A 15,478-nucleotide genomic window follows, 5' to 3' on the forward strand; every position below is an offset into this window, starting at 1 on the left:
CTCCTTAGTTGCATGTCGTTGTAATTAATCTGTTGCAATATGTTGAGATATTGTCCCTACTGCATCCTGTTAAGAAAGCAGCTATTCATGTAGCCTTGTACCAGAGCTGCTCTAGAAATAAGTTATTTCTAGAAGCGTTGGTCACTGTGGATTAATGGTAGCTCACACAGACTCTGTTGCTTTCTATAGGTACAGGTTTGACCCGAGGCTCATGTTCAGCAATCACGGTGTCCGGGCTCGGAGGTTTTCTGCACAGTCCTTGAAAGGCACTTAAGAGCCTCTTGCAGTATCTCCTTCTGACCAGTTTCTCCAGTGACTGCAGCAGGTCTGTCTCTAACTCTTGTGGATCACAGCTGGAAGACTTTTAATGGGCTATTCCAACCCTGTTTGGAAGAAAAACCCTTGTCTTTAGCTGGTTGCCTTGTGCAATATGTATATTTTTACAGCTGAACTGTAACTCTAAATCGTTAGACACAGCTAATCTGTCTTGCTCAGAGAGTTGATTACCACCTTTGTCTTTCAAGTACCTTTTCCTATCACAGGCACAGAGGTGAATCTATGCCTATGAATCTGAACAGTTTATTTTGTTCTAAAAATCAATAAATGCATATTTGAGTCAGGTTAGATAGGCAGGTGCTATTGCACAGTAATGCTCACCCATATTCAGTGTCACAGACTTTCTTAAAAGCTACAGTTAATTATAGGTTTCCTGTATCAAGCTCAAAGCTGTTAATGGCAATAGCAAACCAGCCCAAAACAGTGTAGGAAGGCATTAGTCAAAACTGTAGGATCTGACTAGCAAGTGTCTTATGCAGAATTAAAATCCATATGCTAAATACTCTCTTTCAATGAGACCACTTCAGATGAAACCAATGAATTTTGTAGGACAGCTTTGGTAGCTTGCAGACAAGAATGTAATTTCAACCTCCTTCTAGTTTGAAATGCTAGAATGGGTTACTATGTACTACTGAAAAAATTCTTAGGGCTTAATATAGGCTTCCTAGTGAGTTAAACGAAAGAGTGTTGAGACTAACAAGTATTCAAATAAGCGTGCCTGTGTTTTCAGCTAACTATTAAGACTGTTTTAACATGTGAACAGAAGTAATACTAAGGAAAAAAAATCCACAAAAAAACCAAACCAGGGCACCATGGTAGAGTTGATCTGTCTCTAACCTCCAAATGTCTTGAATTGTCTAACATGTTGATTAGATTCTTGAAGGTAAATTATTTTGAAAGCAAACTAGCTAAAAATAAATAAATCATTGCTTGCTAAAGTTAGGCTAAGAGGGCTATTTTAGGCAGTTTAAGTGCTTCATAGTGTTGCTTTTTGATTGAGACATAATTATTCAGAACCTGCAGTAAGTGGCCTTCGCACCAAAGGACTGCATGTCAGAGGCCTGACTGCAGATGTTACCACTTGGTTCCCCTTTGGAAGGGTGATGTTGTCTTTTTAACCTGGTCTGAAATGCAGCTGTCACTTGCACCCAAACTTGAGTATCTTTCTAAATCTTGAAGAACACCCAAACTTGCATGAGCATGTAACTTCTACATATTCATTGGCAAAACACCTTCTAGAAGCACTGAATTGTGTCTCTTGCAAGACAAGTTCATGTTGCTTGTGTGCAAATCAGCTGTGTTATCCAGGTGAGATAATCGTTCCCTTGTCAAACAAACTGTGGCACAACTGTTTAGTTTTCAGTTAGTTACTTCAGATCTTTTACCCAAATAGAGAGCATGATGATTTCAACTTCTGTCATGTAAAACCTTCTACTAAGTAATCATTGAGTAGGCGACAAAGTATGACCCTTTCAAAACTGTGAAGGTACATGCCCCAGGGCACAGATCCACAAACTGGATGCAGGCAATGCTACAGAAAGATAAGTTGAACTTCCTTGGCTTTTAATTCTGAAGCACAGAAGTTGTCCTTCATGTAGCTTAGAGTTGCAAACTTCTGTGGTGGTCTACAGGTTAGATTTTACAGAGCTTTTGTCTCAAATCTAACTCATTGTTTCAAATCTCTAGAGCGACCAAATATTTGGAGAAGAAAAATTGCTTGAAAGGTAACTAACTTCCACTGAAGCATCTGTATAAATGCAGAGGTTTTGGGATATTCAAACTACTTACTTTCAAATACTCAGGACTGTTTGGGGTTTTTTTTTCCGCTACAACTGTAGCTTTATCCTGGTTTTTGTTTCTCAAGCCTTAGTATTGCCCATCAATATCCTTCAGATTCTGTTTTGTCTTTAAAAACAAAACCAAAGTTGTTTTCATGCTCTCAAGCATTTTCTTGCACACTGAGCTAAACCTAGAGTTCATTTATCTAGTGTTTTGCTCAGATAATTCTAGCAACTTAGACTTGTTCTTTGTTTAAACTTCTTCTTGGTAGCTGTGTGGAGGCTAGAGTGAAATACATGGATTGCTGCACATCAAACCCTCAACAGTTCTATCAAATCTACATCATATGTCAAGTTTCTATTTAAGTTTCAGTGCAAGTAATGTGTGTTACATTGCTGCTTAATAGAAAAAACTTTGTTATGGTACAGATGTCTAACACTATCTTTTTTTAAAGTGATCTTAAGCCATAAAAAGGAAACTTTCTTTGAATGATTTACTTTTTGCCTAATAACTAACATGAAAGATGAGTGAATTGATACAGATTGTTCAGTCAGTGTGACCAGATGTTTTACACAAATTAACACTTGCTATCTGCATGCACCTGTAAAGCATTTTGTAAGGAGGCTCAGTAACTTACACCCTCTTGGTCAGAGAACCACACCATACCTGACATCTGTCATGGGTAGTAAATGGTGTATTAAAGTGAAATTCAGAATTAAATTAGTCCTTACTTAACCAGAACAGTGCTTCAGGAAGATACCTGCTTCACTCCCACTTTTGATGAAGTTGTAAGAACTGTTCAGCAAAAGCATGTAGCTGAAGGGAGAACAGGACCCAAGAGCTGCCTGCCTTCCATGGCTTTTAGAGGAGTTTGTTACTTGTCTGGTGTCTATTTCCACAAAGCAGTTAATTCTGAGTATTTTTACAACCTTGAATGAATAGTGTTAATTATCCTTGATGATTAAAAAACCACTATGAAGGAATTTTGACTCTTCTCCAGACCTAATTCCCAACCAAGTGATTTTAAAACTAAATGGTCTTCCTGGATATTTCATTTCATATGCTATTTGACCATGGCTGTATCTGTACCTTGATACTGAAGGCATTCATGTTAAGTGAAAGGGCCTTGCCAGTACACAGTTCTAAACGAAAGGGCCTGACCAGTACAGACTTGGGTTTAGGTAAAATGTGATTTTTTTTTTTTTTTTTTATTTTTTTAGATCATTATTATCAAAAGCAGAGCTGTGAATTTTAATGATCTCTTCTGTAAAGTAGATAGATATTAGACAGGGAGAAATACAGTTAATAACTTTATTACATTATCCTAAACCAAAAAACACTCAGTATCATCCCTTCAGTGTAAGTGAATACAGCTGGTACATGCTTACCCAGCACAGGCCCAGTAAATTGGGCTGCTTCATTTTGAGGAATAAAGCATGCAACACATACATACAAACACACACCCAAAGCAGGTATAATACCTTTTCAATCAGATCAAATTTAAGACTGATTCTACAAGCTAAATACAATTATTTCATCATAATGAAACAGCTGTCACTTATTGTGATTCAGTTAAAATTAATTTTATTTGTATTATTCTCTCTCTGTATGTGAGCATACTTTGCTATAGCATGTTGTGAGCATACTTAACTCCTGCTGTTTGAAATGTTTGTTTAGAAAGTGCCCTTCCAGAGGACCCTGTTCACTGCTGCACTTTTGGGGAAAGAAAAAATAAACTGCCTATCAAACTGCCTATCTTTCTGTTACTGAACTTCAGTTAAACCTTTCCCCAGGATCAAGCAGTGTCACACTTCTAAAGACTGAATTCCTAATTTCTAAGCTTGTTCTCTGCTTACTGCCCTGCTACCGGACACAGCCCACTAGTGAACTTTTGTATGGTCACAGGGGACCTTATGTACAGCATCCAGCAAGACAGCATGTGACTAATTTGCACCTGGAAGAAACACTAAGGCAAGAGAACAAATTTAAATGCAAGCTGTACTTGCTGATATTTCCTTGGAAACTGATATAGTTGAATGATGGAAAACTTTAACAAAAGAGACAAGGGAGAAACTGCTGTTCATCATTAAAAGCAGTATGTTCTGCCTCTGGGAAAGAGGAAGAATAAAATCCTACATAAGGCTTTTTCCAAAATGGGAACTGTGAGCAACAGTACAATATGTGCTTTTTACCTCAATCCCTGTTACAGAGTTGAATTCCTCAGACGATTCTGTGCAACTGTTTAAAAATATATACATAACTATTTTCTGAACTACAGAGCTAGATGAATTGGTACCGTTAACCTATTTTTAAGCCTGAGGCTTTCACAAGCTTCTAAAGCAAGTATTTCTGCATTGTATTTTCATTTCTGCTTAACCATGTGGTATCAGTTTCATTTCTCTTTCAGTGATGTAGCAGTCTTCCATTAAGTAGAGAAAAATATTTAGTGGCTGCTTGAAACAATGTTACTATCTTTCTTTTGATGCTCCAGCTTATGAAAACTGTAATGTTTACTGTAGCACCACAAGAAAAGGCAACTCTGTATTACCTAGATACACCTTCCCATCATGCTCAAAGACATCACTGACAGCCCAAGTGACACTACCATCAGGGTCATGGAAGCTTGCCACAATGTCTCCTTTGTCGTTAATTTCTAAGAACAAGCCATGTTTGTGAAGAAAAATGCTGTAGAATGATAAAGGAGTCACCTGTTTTAGAAAAAGAAATACACAGTATTAACACTTCATTCAAGAGGTAGGAGGGGAAATTCCATGACTAGAAAGAAATGGCTAATATATTGCTTATATAATGCTAATATATTGCTTTCCAGATGTTGCTCTAGTCAGATTCAGCTGTCACTTAATCTTTTGGTAATATCTACTAGAGTGTGTCTAAAGCTGCCAGTCCTGTAATCACTCACTGATCTTAAAGTACAGTCAGTGTCTGCTTGCTCAAGACGGTGTGGAAGTTGTTTGTACTTATTCCAGCTGCCAAAAGCCACCCATTTTCTAAAAGTAGGAATTAGAGGAACTTGATGGAACACAACTGAATCACCCACTTCAGTGGATTTCCTGTGCAAGTTCTAGGGAGAAGGCAGCATGGTTCTTAGAAAAAGTAGCATGGTTAATCATAACCAGCTCCATGACTCTTGCTTGGCAAGAATGACTTTGTAGAGTTTGATTCATATAGCAAAATCCTCATATTTTCTGTCAAAGGTTCTTCATTTGCCTTGACAATACCATGTTGCTACAAAGAATGGGCTAAGAGCTTGCAACTACAGACTACTTATTGTCAATACTGATTTTTCTACTTTATAAATGGGTTCTTGGTATTACGACAACAGTAAAACTGCTATGTTTTAAGATGTAAAAAAGAAAGCAGTCCTCAAATGTTCCAGAAAAATCAAAGTTAGTATGTGTTGGTATGCTGGCTGGTAAAGATGAAGCAGTCTCTTGCGTTTCCTAATGAAGAATAACAAGTTTTTTCATACTTAAAAAATTAACATTTTTGTGACACTGATAGTTAATACTACACAGTGTCAAAGTTACCTTTGCAATAAATCTCTTCAGGAATGGATACGGTCCTAAAGCATCCAGAAAAGGAGAAAAGAAACTAGGAAAGCGAGTAGTAGATATTCCAACTCTGTATAAGCCTGTGTGTGATAATCTGATGTTGTCTGGATACCCAGGCAGGTTGTCCACAAAAACTTCTTTTTTTCCTGCATTAGCTCCGCTCACCCAATAGCTGCAAAAAGGGAATTTTATATGAGTTACAGTGGCTGCTGCAAAATACAGCAAGCTTAACAGCATGGAAGATCCATCATTTTGAGTCATGCAAGGAATTTTTCAAGATACAGAAAAGGACTCTGCGGGAAGCAGTAAATGCAAAGAGGCACTAAACTTGAGTAACAACAATTGGTCAAAAACCCCTCATCTTTCTACATGTAACATAAAGAGTATCTCCCAGGTTCTATTAAAAAAAGCTAGTCATGGAAAATGTGCCTCTTAAATGAACACTAATATTAAGTTTGGCTTTAGAACTTCCATGAAATAGAAAACTGTTAAAACACTGACTCCCTTTAAAATGGGAAAAATGGGGTGTTATGCTAATCATAATCACGCAGTGACACTTGTCCTCTGAGGTCTGCTGTAACTAATAATGGAGTCATCAGGATAATTGTAATTGAGTCTGAGGGAACTGGGGTCTGATATATCAGTAAATCGGTATAAAAAACATTTGGCAGTGGGAAGAGCAACTGTTAATCTCTACCTAGAATTAACTAAAACCTGTGACTCTTGCAACAGAAAAAAGTTATTTAAACTGAGTTTCCAATAGCAACCCTGTTAACTGCACATCTTCAGTGAAGTAAGGAAAAACAGAAAAGGATGAACATGAAAATCATGTCTATGAATCGATCTAAAAACTTGTAACATAAACTAATATATAACATTTTATTGACATTTAACATACCGTATGATTCTACATATGCTGGTTTCTGCTATTAGTATGTAATCTTCGTAGGGAGACAGTGCAATCCCATTTGCCATGTACAAGCCACTGAGCACCGTTCTTGCTGTTCTTGTTACAGGGTCATAGGCCAAGAGGCGACCAAGATGGTTTGTTTCAATTACCTTAATCAATACATCTAATGAAAAACTAGGCTATCAAAATACCTGGTTTCAATTAGAACAGAAAATATTCAGCAGTTGTGTTAACATAAATTAGATAAAAGCAGACTTTACAAAATGGTAGATGGCATCTTTATAAAAACACTAAAGGAGCAAAGGATTCTGTTCATGTCATTTCCCAGGCTGAACACAGCATTCTTGTAAAAACAGGAACATGGGGGACTGTAGTGTATGGTTTATACAGCCCAGAGTTCTAACTATGCTACTCTGCAGTTCCTGCTTTAGCAAAATATTGAGGCCTATCAGGCTTCTATGAACAACTTCAAATCAAACAAGAAAGCATTCATGAGTGTTCTGCTAAAGCAAGTGAACAGCTGACATTTTACTTCTGATATGAAATAGTTTGAATAAGTTTCTTCTGCTACAAATCTGCAGGGCAGCTTTGAATTATATACACATAAGCCCTGTGAAGAGGAAACTGCCTTTATGTTTGTCATTTGTACTGGCAACCCCTTGTCAAGTCTGAAATACTAAACAGCAAAGATGATGTACCACCACACAATAATTCTGACAGCTTTAAGAAACAGCAAGTGGCACATAAGAGAGTTCAACTATTCCGGGTTTTTTTCCCCTTTTAATAACTTGGATCTTGATTCTCACCCCTTAAATATATTGTCCCTTCGTGTGATTTTTCTCCTGGCTTAACTTTATCCACAGTTCTGGTAGTAAAGAGGAGACTCAGTGTAAACTTTATGTCTGTGACCTCACTGAATTTCAGCTTTACAGACAGTTTGTTCTAGATAAAGTTTTCCTCAAAGGCTATGACTACACAGAAGAGATACCTTCAAGTACACCAGCAATTAGCTACCTTGCATTTACTGCAGTACAAGAGCATGCTTGTTAGACAGATACCAGAGAGAAACTAACAAGCTGTAAAAATCCAGACTGTAGTGTATGGCATGACAATTTCTTTGGGTAGTCATACGGAGAGGTTTTTTTCAGGAAAAGCAGCTACAAAATAGCACAGCCCATCCCCTGCCCCAGGGCTCCAGCTCGCTGCATTCATAGCATGCTTGGCTAAAACACACAAGCCCAGTCGAAAAAAGCTTGTCTCTTCTGCATCCTAGTACATGGTGCTGCCAGCACAAAAATTAACACTTAAGCTGCCCAAACAAATGGCTACAATGATTACCTCATCTCACCTCATATTTGTGATGTCGTCTTTCCCACTTGCTACTTGAATCCGTAAAATAAATCAAATTTTTCTTTGATATTTCTAAGCCATTTAGGAATTTGAAAGGCAGCCCATCCACACCTAGTTAATAAAAATGACTACTGATTAAAATAAGTGCAAAACCACCAAGTGTTCAAAATTATTCAGATCCACACAAGCTTAATATTTCAGACATTGCAATTCCAAATGTCATAGTTAATGCTATCCTTAATTTGTCCCAAGCTGAAGTCCAAGTCCCAAATTACTTTCATTTGCAGGGAAACATGTTCAGGTTGCAGCTCAACATAACACATACCAAACCAAAAGCCTCTGACAAATATAATTGCTTTTGTTTTCCTCTTTTTTAAACAAATCTTAAAAATACAAAGCCAATGGGCTTTCAATCAGTCCCAGTTCCCACACCCAGTAGTACTGATGTCAACTGATTAAAGTGCCTCAATCTTCCAATTTATATGTAAGCATGAAGACCAAATCCAGGATCAATCTACTTCCCCGCTAACTGTAGCATCACCTTTTTCACTCGACAGCAGGAGGGTTTTCTCTCCTGTCCTTGGATTGACTTTGTACAGGCCTAAGTATGAATCCACCACAATCACATCACCATCCTGATCCATTCGGACTCCATGGGGCCGGCCACATATTGGTTCATAGTCTGGAGTTCCTGAGATACAAATAGGAGAATGTGTAAGACCAGGAGGTTGACAAAATGAAGATCCTGAAAATGCAAAGGCTGAAAAGCACTAAACTACCATCCTTGAATAAACTACATCCTTAAAAGCTTCCTTAAACTGTCTCTAAAAGTAAGTCGCAATGGAAGTGACCGTATAACACCACTCTAGTCATCTCTGTTCCTTATTACTTAAGAAAAAAATTTGCTGCCAACCTTCAAAGAAATTCAGCTCTACTCTGTTTCCCAGACAACTTTAAAGATGACTGAAAAACTGGTAGGATTACTAAATCAGTGCGGAAAAAAAGGATTAGCTGCTGTTTATTTTATATCCCCAAGAAAAAGATGGGAGAAAGCCGCTTTTAGGAAAGATTTAACTACTTCCCTTCAGCTGAGGGGCCCAAGTGCTGAGGGGTCACATGAGAGTCCTATATAATCCTCAGGTAAAACTACAAAAACCAGATCTACCATGTTTAGTATTTTTATAGTGAGTAATCTTCCTGAAAGCAGTGAAATTAGTAAAGCTTGACACCCTACAGTTTTGTGACCTAATGCCCTCTACTCCAAAGTATGTATTCCCCCCTAGTACTCCAGTAAGCAAGGGACAACATCCATTGCAGCTCACTAGAGCTGTAACAGATCATTAACACAAGCTGACTGCTTGACTGACAGCTGCCAAAAAGTTCACAGCTTAGTTCTGATTTCGCTCTGAATGGATCAATCATTTTTGGTTTCTTAACCTGTCAGTTATTTACATAAGCCTCAAAACAGTTCAGTAATCTTTGAGAATTCTTTCAAATTCAGTCAAGACTAGCCCATAGCACAGGGACTTTGGGGACAGGGAAAGCACCTACATAACTGTCACATGTTTATGAAACGAGGCTAAAGCCAACCAGCTATTTTAATGGCCTTTCAGGCCTGCTTGATTCATCAAAAACAAACAGGATAAAAACATAAACATTTCAGTGTTTGTCTTCCTCGTTTACATGTAAGGAAAGAAAATGCAACCTTGTAGTCCAGTTACTGGTGATGGTACCAGGACATGCTATTCTGAGTCTTCAATTCTTTTGTAAGATTTGAACTGTTTCTAAAATACATTTTGATCTTGAGGCAGGAAAATAATTGGATAAATCCTGTCTTTAGACCACCCTCAAAAAGCTTTGTATAGAAGGACTTCTCTAAAATGTTGTTCATTTAAATAAAAATGGCAATCCATGGCAAGTCAGTCTCAAGGGCTGGAGAAGTGTGCCATTATGCCTTAATCTTGCCTACATTAAGAAAAAACAGGATAGCAGGCTTCTCTTACAAATTTGCATAAAAGAATCAGAAAACATTAACGGTAGCTAAAATAGCACTTCAATTTCTCATTCAGTGACATTTATATGAACAAGTTTGTTGTCATTTTCACATCAAAACTGTCGCTCACCACATTCAGGCATATCCTGCCCCATTTGAGTAATGAAATGCAGCTGGCCACCACTGATCATCCATAGTTTCCCATCCACAGTACCAGTGTAGATATTACCTTAAAATAAGTATATTAGAAGACTGTTTTAAAAGGGACCAAGGCAAATAAAACTTACTAGAAAAGAAGGACAATTCCTCATTATTGTGAGCCCTTCCTTTCTCTTAATTTATATACTCCATGCACACACAAAGCAATGAAACAGACAGTAAAACATACAGCTTAAATATATTTTTATAAAGCAGAAAGAGCAATAATAAGTTGGTGATTAGAAAAAATAGGAATTGTTCATATGTTTATTTTAAATAAACATACAACATTAAAAGCTATCTTACGACTCCTCTGGGATAGCAGCAAAGGCATCAAGGACTGGACTAAAGATTCATAGGGATGTTCTCTTAGTGTCAGTGAAAATCAGGGAAAGCATTAGCAGAGCTCACACGATCTACCTTTTTGTCCTGAGGGTTCTGCCATGTTACCAGCTAGCTAAAATGTTCAGTAGGCAAAAGGAAAACATTACAATGACTGATCCAAAACAAGAAAGTAATCCTTCTCCTAGGACATTAAAATCCTAAGCAAAAAAACCAAGTGTGTTTTGGTTTTTTGACCCTGTTTTGCTTTGGTTTTGAACTACCAGAATAATACCAAAAAATGCGTAAGTTTTCATTAAAGGACTAAGCACTTTTTTATATTGGATACCTGCTTAGCAGTTGCTTTCTCCTCTGCTTTTAAAGGCAAAAACCTCACAGGAAGTCTTCAAATCTTTTGACATTGTATTGTCAAATACAATTGCCAAAACCTTCTGTGTAGAGTATCAAAGGGAAAACACTAGCAGTGATTAAGCCCCACCTTTGAAAAATAGTGTCCTCCTACCTTCTGACTAGTCCAGGCTCTGAAATAGTACAATGCACATGACCAGTCCTAGGCTTACTGTTCAAAAAAAATACACTTTTAGTGTAAATTCTGTTAACTGTCTGGAAACATTCCTCTGATATGTCTTTTATTTACATAGATTGAACTAAAGTAGACGTTATTTTCTTTAGGTGTGACCTGCATTTTCACCCTGGCCTTGTTTGCATTTAAAGATGTGCACTGTCATTTGGCAACAGATGTTAAAAGACACTGCATAGAAGTTATGCTGTCTTTCCATGCCAATATTACTAAAAAACCATGGATTCTGACTTTGTCTAAAGAGCATTTACACCAGAGCAGATAAACAGGTATAAAAATGTCTAGCATCTGCTCACACATCTATGGAAAAATGTTATGAGCAAAGAGGACAGATTCTCACAGTATCAGCTGTCAGATCTAGATTAAAAGAATTGTCTAGGATTACTGGCATACAGAAAGCACCTGTTTATCCAAAGGGAGAACTTCAGAGCCACTGTTCAATACGACAACTTTGCCTGGGAAAAAACAGAGGCTGAACTTTGCTGTCATAAAATATACTGGCATTCCAATGTCTCCCGAGGCATGTTGGAAACAGCTGAAATTTCTGATCACATACCAGATTCTGTATTTAAAGAATTGTAATGCTATTTTCTATCATGCTATGCACTAGACTATGATGCTATATTTAGATTTATATAGCTAGTGCAAGTGGGTTTTGCACCAGACTTCTCTCATGGGTATTTGTAGTAAAGTGAAGGCAAAACAGAACTATTCTAACTACCCATAATATCCTGTCTTATTCATATGGAAAACAGCATTTACCTAAATCAGACAACATCACCACAACACTTAAAACAATCTTGGGTCATATTGTATGATTTCAACTGACTGAATCTAGTCTCCTAAAACATCCTTAAATGCAAGGAAGATACACGGTAGCATTAACACACTCAAGAAAAATTGAACCAAAACAGTATTTTATACAGCATCATGAAAGAGATTAGATTTGGCAACACAGAGCATTTGCAGGATTAGTCCTCATATTTAAAATACGCTCTGCAAAATTCCAGTTGTGAACACTACCCTTTCTGAAAGTTGTAGAGGAAGAAGTGGAGAACAAAAAGTGTGATAAAAAGACAATTTAAAATAGCACCTTTGAGGAAAGCAGGAACGAAACAGCTTTGAGAAGACATTTGCTTGGAATGGGTGCCTCAATGCAAGGTGTTGAGCTAGGTCCCTTCCAGGCCTATGCTACTATGACTGAAAACACTTCCAATTTCAGCTTGCACAATGGCAAACAAGAACATTCCAGATGATGACCTCTCACCTCTGTAGCACACAACACAAGACAGTATCTTTCAGACAAACATGTCTGGGGCTATTCAATATTTCCTTGAAAAATACCATAAAACTAGCACCAGCAATAAGTGAGGGTGTCTGAACTGCCTGGCTCGAACCACTCTGGGCTGGGAGTTGCCTGCTTCTCCCTACTGGCTACTGCAGGAATCTATTTTACCCACTTACACATCAAGAAGAAAACAATTCCTCCAGAACAGGTAAGTCCCAAGTCCACAGCAGTAAACCTGTGTCCTAAACAGAAGATCACAGTGTGTCTCCTCTATTTGGCTTGAACTTTCATTGCAATCCCTACTTTGGTCACACTCTGGGTAAGAGAGTTGTTGGAAAGATGCAAAACATGCTACACCGCTTCAGCCCTCTGCTTCCCACCATCTGTAAGGTTCCTACACCTACCATTTTGCAATCTCACAGCTGCCAGACTACGAAGATGAATTATGTGGATAAGTAAGAGGAGTTTTTTTGTGACAGTGAAAAGTTCTTTCATATTCCAAGCTGCTCTAAAAATATGTTTTTGAGAACTATGCAAATTTTAAAACATTCCATTTGCCTTCCCTCTCTGGCTCCGTGTTCAATAAGAGCTTTTGAAATAAGAGCGTGCTGAACTCAGCGACTGAGCTCAAGCAGCAAATTAACACTGCTTTTGGAGACCTGAAACAGAAAAAGAACAAAAACCAACGCAAGCTTACCACTAGTTCCGTGTCAAAAGCCCAAGCTTAGACTCACATTTAGAAGAATTCCCACAAAAAATCTTTAACTGTTTTTGCATGTTACTTTTAGAGAACATGCCATTTTATACCTTTTTAAAATTATATTTTAATAAGACTTCTATATGTCGCCAATTTGTGGGTGTATGTTTTTTAATATAGCAGTAGGACGTTCACTGTGTCCTTGGGAGCAGCAGATAACAAAATGTTCTGGAATATTTCCAGGGAAATGTTTACAAATGTGAAGATAAGGAAGAACATACAATTATCTTAATATTTTTGGAGCAATCATTTAGCAAACATTCCTATTTTACTTTCTTCAGATTTAATTCTTAATTCTTGGATTTAACTTCCTAAGTCTTCTATTTTAATAACTTGACCAAGCAGACGTATCAGATGTATAATATGTAGCAGAGGTATATAACTTTACCCATATGGAAGTTATCTACTTGCCTTCATCATCAACAGTAAAAGACTCAGGACCTTTCAGTTGGCCTGTGAAGATTCTTTGTCCACTCTGAAGCTTTTTATTCACTTGCAGTGATCCAACTAAGGCAGGAGGTGGCTTTTCAAAACTGCACCAAATGAATAATAAATGTGAGAGACAAGACAACGTTGGACTATAAAATTATTTGGAGAGAAAATAATAGGACTTTATTCCAGAGATACTAGTAACAAGGAATTCTCTTTTTTTAAAGAATTTGTTAAAACTATTAGTGTTTGTTAAAACTATTACTTCAAACTAAATTAACAATTCTGTGGAGCTTGCAGGCCAAGGTTAAAAAGAATACAGACTTTAGGTTTGTGTTTTTTTCTGAAATCAATACCAACACAAAATTGCCATCATCCTAGAGAGTTTTATTCCCTATCATTAGTCTGACATCTACTACCGATCTCTCTATGTGTATGTATGAATACTGCACTGGTCAGCACTGTTATGCCTGAAATTCACTTGTTTAAAAAAGTGTTTCTATTTTCCAGTTTTATATGAGAAACACAACTTCTCCTGCATATGAAATTAAGTAGCATGCTTTATATGCTCCTGTAGGATGAAAAGTATAAAAGAAGTTTTGAAAGCACAGGTATTTCCCGACAAGCACAAGTATGCTATTAAACTTTAAAATGTAGCAGGGAAACATACATGAACGGTTCTGGATCAATGGGAGATGGTAAAAAGTAAATGCTAGCAAAAATCGCAAGGACTGCAGCTGGAAACCCCCACACTGGGAACCTGGGAGGAAAAGAAAACAATTGTATATCATGCACATACAGGAGGAGGGCAGGAAGGGAAAAAGAAGAGTCATTTTTATTTTTTTTTCCCAAAAGTTAAAAAATCTCAGTACTAAAAGTTCAGACTAAAGGAAGACAAAGCAGACTGCAACAACCTGGCAATCCCTGCCATGGAGAGGAGTGGCCCTGCTGCTCTACAGGCAGTACTGCTGTCTTGCTCCGTCTCCACGCTGGAACTCTTCAGTCTCCAGACAGGTGATCCAGTCAAAAGCCACAAGGTTTCTTTTGCCAAGTTGCGTTTCTAGTAGTACATAACTGCTGTAGGCAGAGACCCAAGCCCAGTTACTTGTGTGGTGAGCAACTTTGATGACTCCAGTATCTTTAAGGCCTTTTACCAAACTTACCCCAGCCGAGTATTGGAGTATTTGCTATTAATGGGTTTTACCAAGTGCATACATAGTCATAATATGGTTGTTGCACACATGAAGCTATGAGGTCTCACATGAATCCACTTTCAAGGAACTGGTCAAACCATTATCTCCTCCATTGCAGGGCTGCAATGCCCACAGAAGAGCAACAGAGAGACCAAAGCGACGACCAAAGTAACAATTGAACTAGAGAGGATTAAACCGTTTTTAAGAAACACAAAATAAGTAACCAGAAAATTAAATGTACTTGTTGCCAGAGAAAACCACTAAAATGCCTTTAAAGATAAAAAGGGGCAAAAGGCACTTGCTGAGAAGGGAGGACCTGCGGATCACCTCCAGCCCAGGACACTTCCTCGCTGTATTCACCTCGTGTTTCTGCAGGCGTTTTTTTTGTAGGAAGAAACCACTCGACCGTGGGCTTTCCCACCCAACTACGGCGGCACAGCACCCACTGCGAGCCCGCGGCTGCGCTCCCTCTGCGGCGGAATCGGGTCCCTGAGGGCACAAGAAAGCCCCGCTCCGGCCCTGCCCGCCGTCTTCCCGAGGCAGAACATGGCGGGCCCGCTGCCCTCAGCTCTCTCCGCATCCCCCACCGCTGCCCTCCCAGGGGAGACCTCTCCTCACGCACCGCCGCCGGCCCTCCCACCGAGCCCACCGCTTACATGGCGTCGCGGCGGGCGGCCTCCGCCTCGGAGGACGGCCCGGCGGTGGGCGGGCGGACGCCCGCCCACCGCCGGGCCGTCCTCCGAGGCGGGAG

General features: G+C 38.6%; 2 protein-coding genes across 7 annotated transcripts in view; one reads left to right on the plus strand and one right to left on the minus strand.

Moving 5' to 3' along the window:
- GNS (glucosamine (N-acetyl)-6-sulfatase) overlaps positions 1-3,868 on the plus strand; it is a 22,250-nt gene extending 18,382 nt beyond the window's left edge. The window contains exon 14 of the mRNA XM_069773386.1: positions 190-3,868. Within this exon, the coding sequence (XP_069629487.1) occupies positions 190-274 (85 nt within the window). The 3' untranslated portion in view covers positions 275-3,868. The remainder of the gene's footprint in view (positions 1-189) is intronic.
- The window catches only part of LOC104325996 (adipocyte plasma membrane-associated protein-like), a 21,996-nt gene extending 6,551 nt beyond the window's left edge, over positions 1-15,445 (minus strand). Inside the window, exons 1-10 of one of the 6 annotated variants that reach the window (XM_069773387.1) lie at positions 15,384-15,445; positions 14,449-14,611; positions 14,205-14,294; positions 13,517-13,638; positions 10,071-10,169; positions 8,489-8,638; positions 7,946-8,058; positions 6,586-6,746; positions 5,664-5,859; positions 4,664-4,823 (exon numbers count right to left, since the gene is read on the minus strand). In XM_069773387.1, coding sequence (XP_069629488.1) covers positions 4,664-4,823; positions 5,664-5,859; positions 6,586-6,746; positions 7,946-8,058; positions 8,489-8,638; positions 10,071-10,169; positions 13,517-13,638; positions 14,205-14,294; positions 14,449-14,465 — 1,108 coding nt within the window. In that variant the 5' untranslated portion in view covers positions 14,466-14,611; positions 15,384-15,445. Of the gene's footprint in view, positions 1-4,663; positions 5,577-5,663; positions 5,860-6,585; positions 6,747-7,945; positions 8,059-8,488; positions 8,639-10,070; positions 10,170-13,516; positions 13,639-14,204; positions 14,295-14,448; positions 14,612-15,087; positions 15,320-15,383 lie in introns of those variants that run through there. The other 5 variants (XM_069773389.1, XM_069773388.1, XM_069773391.1 and 2 more) reach the window with 5 other exon arrangements.
- Between the last annotated feature and the right edge of the window lie 33 nt (positions 15,446-15,478).

Source organism: Haliaeetus albicilla, chromosome 28 (genome assembly GCF_947461875.1).
Source record: "Haliaeetus albicilla chromosome 28, bHalAlb1.1, whole genome shotgun sequence".
Taxonomy (NCBI): Eukaryota; Metazoa; Chordata; class Aves; order Accipitriformes; family Accipitridae; genus Haliaeetus; species Haliaeetus albicilla.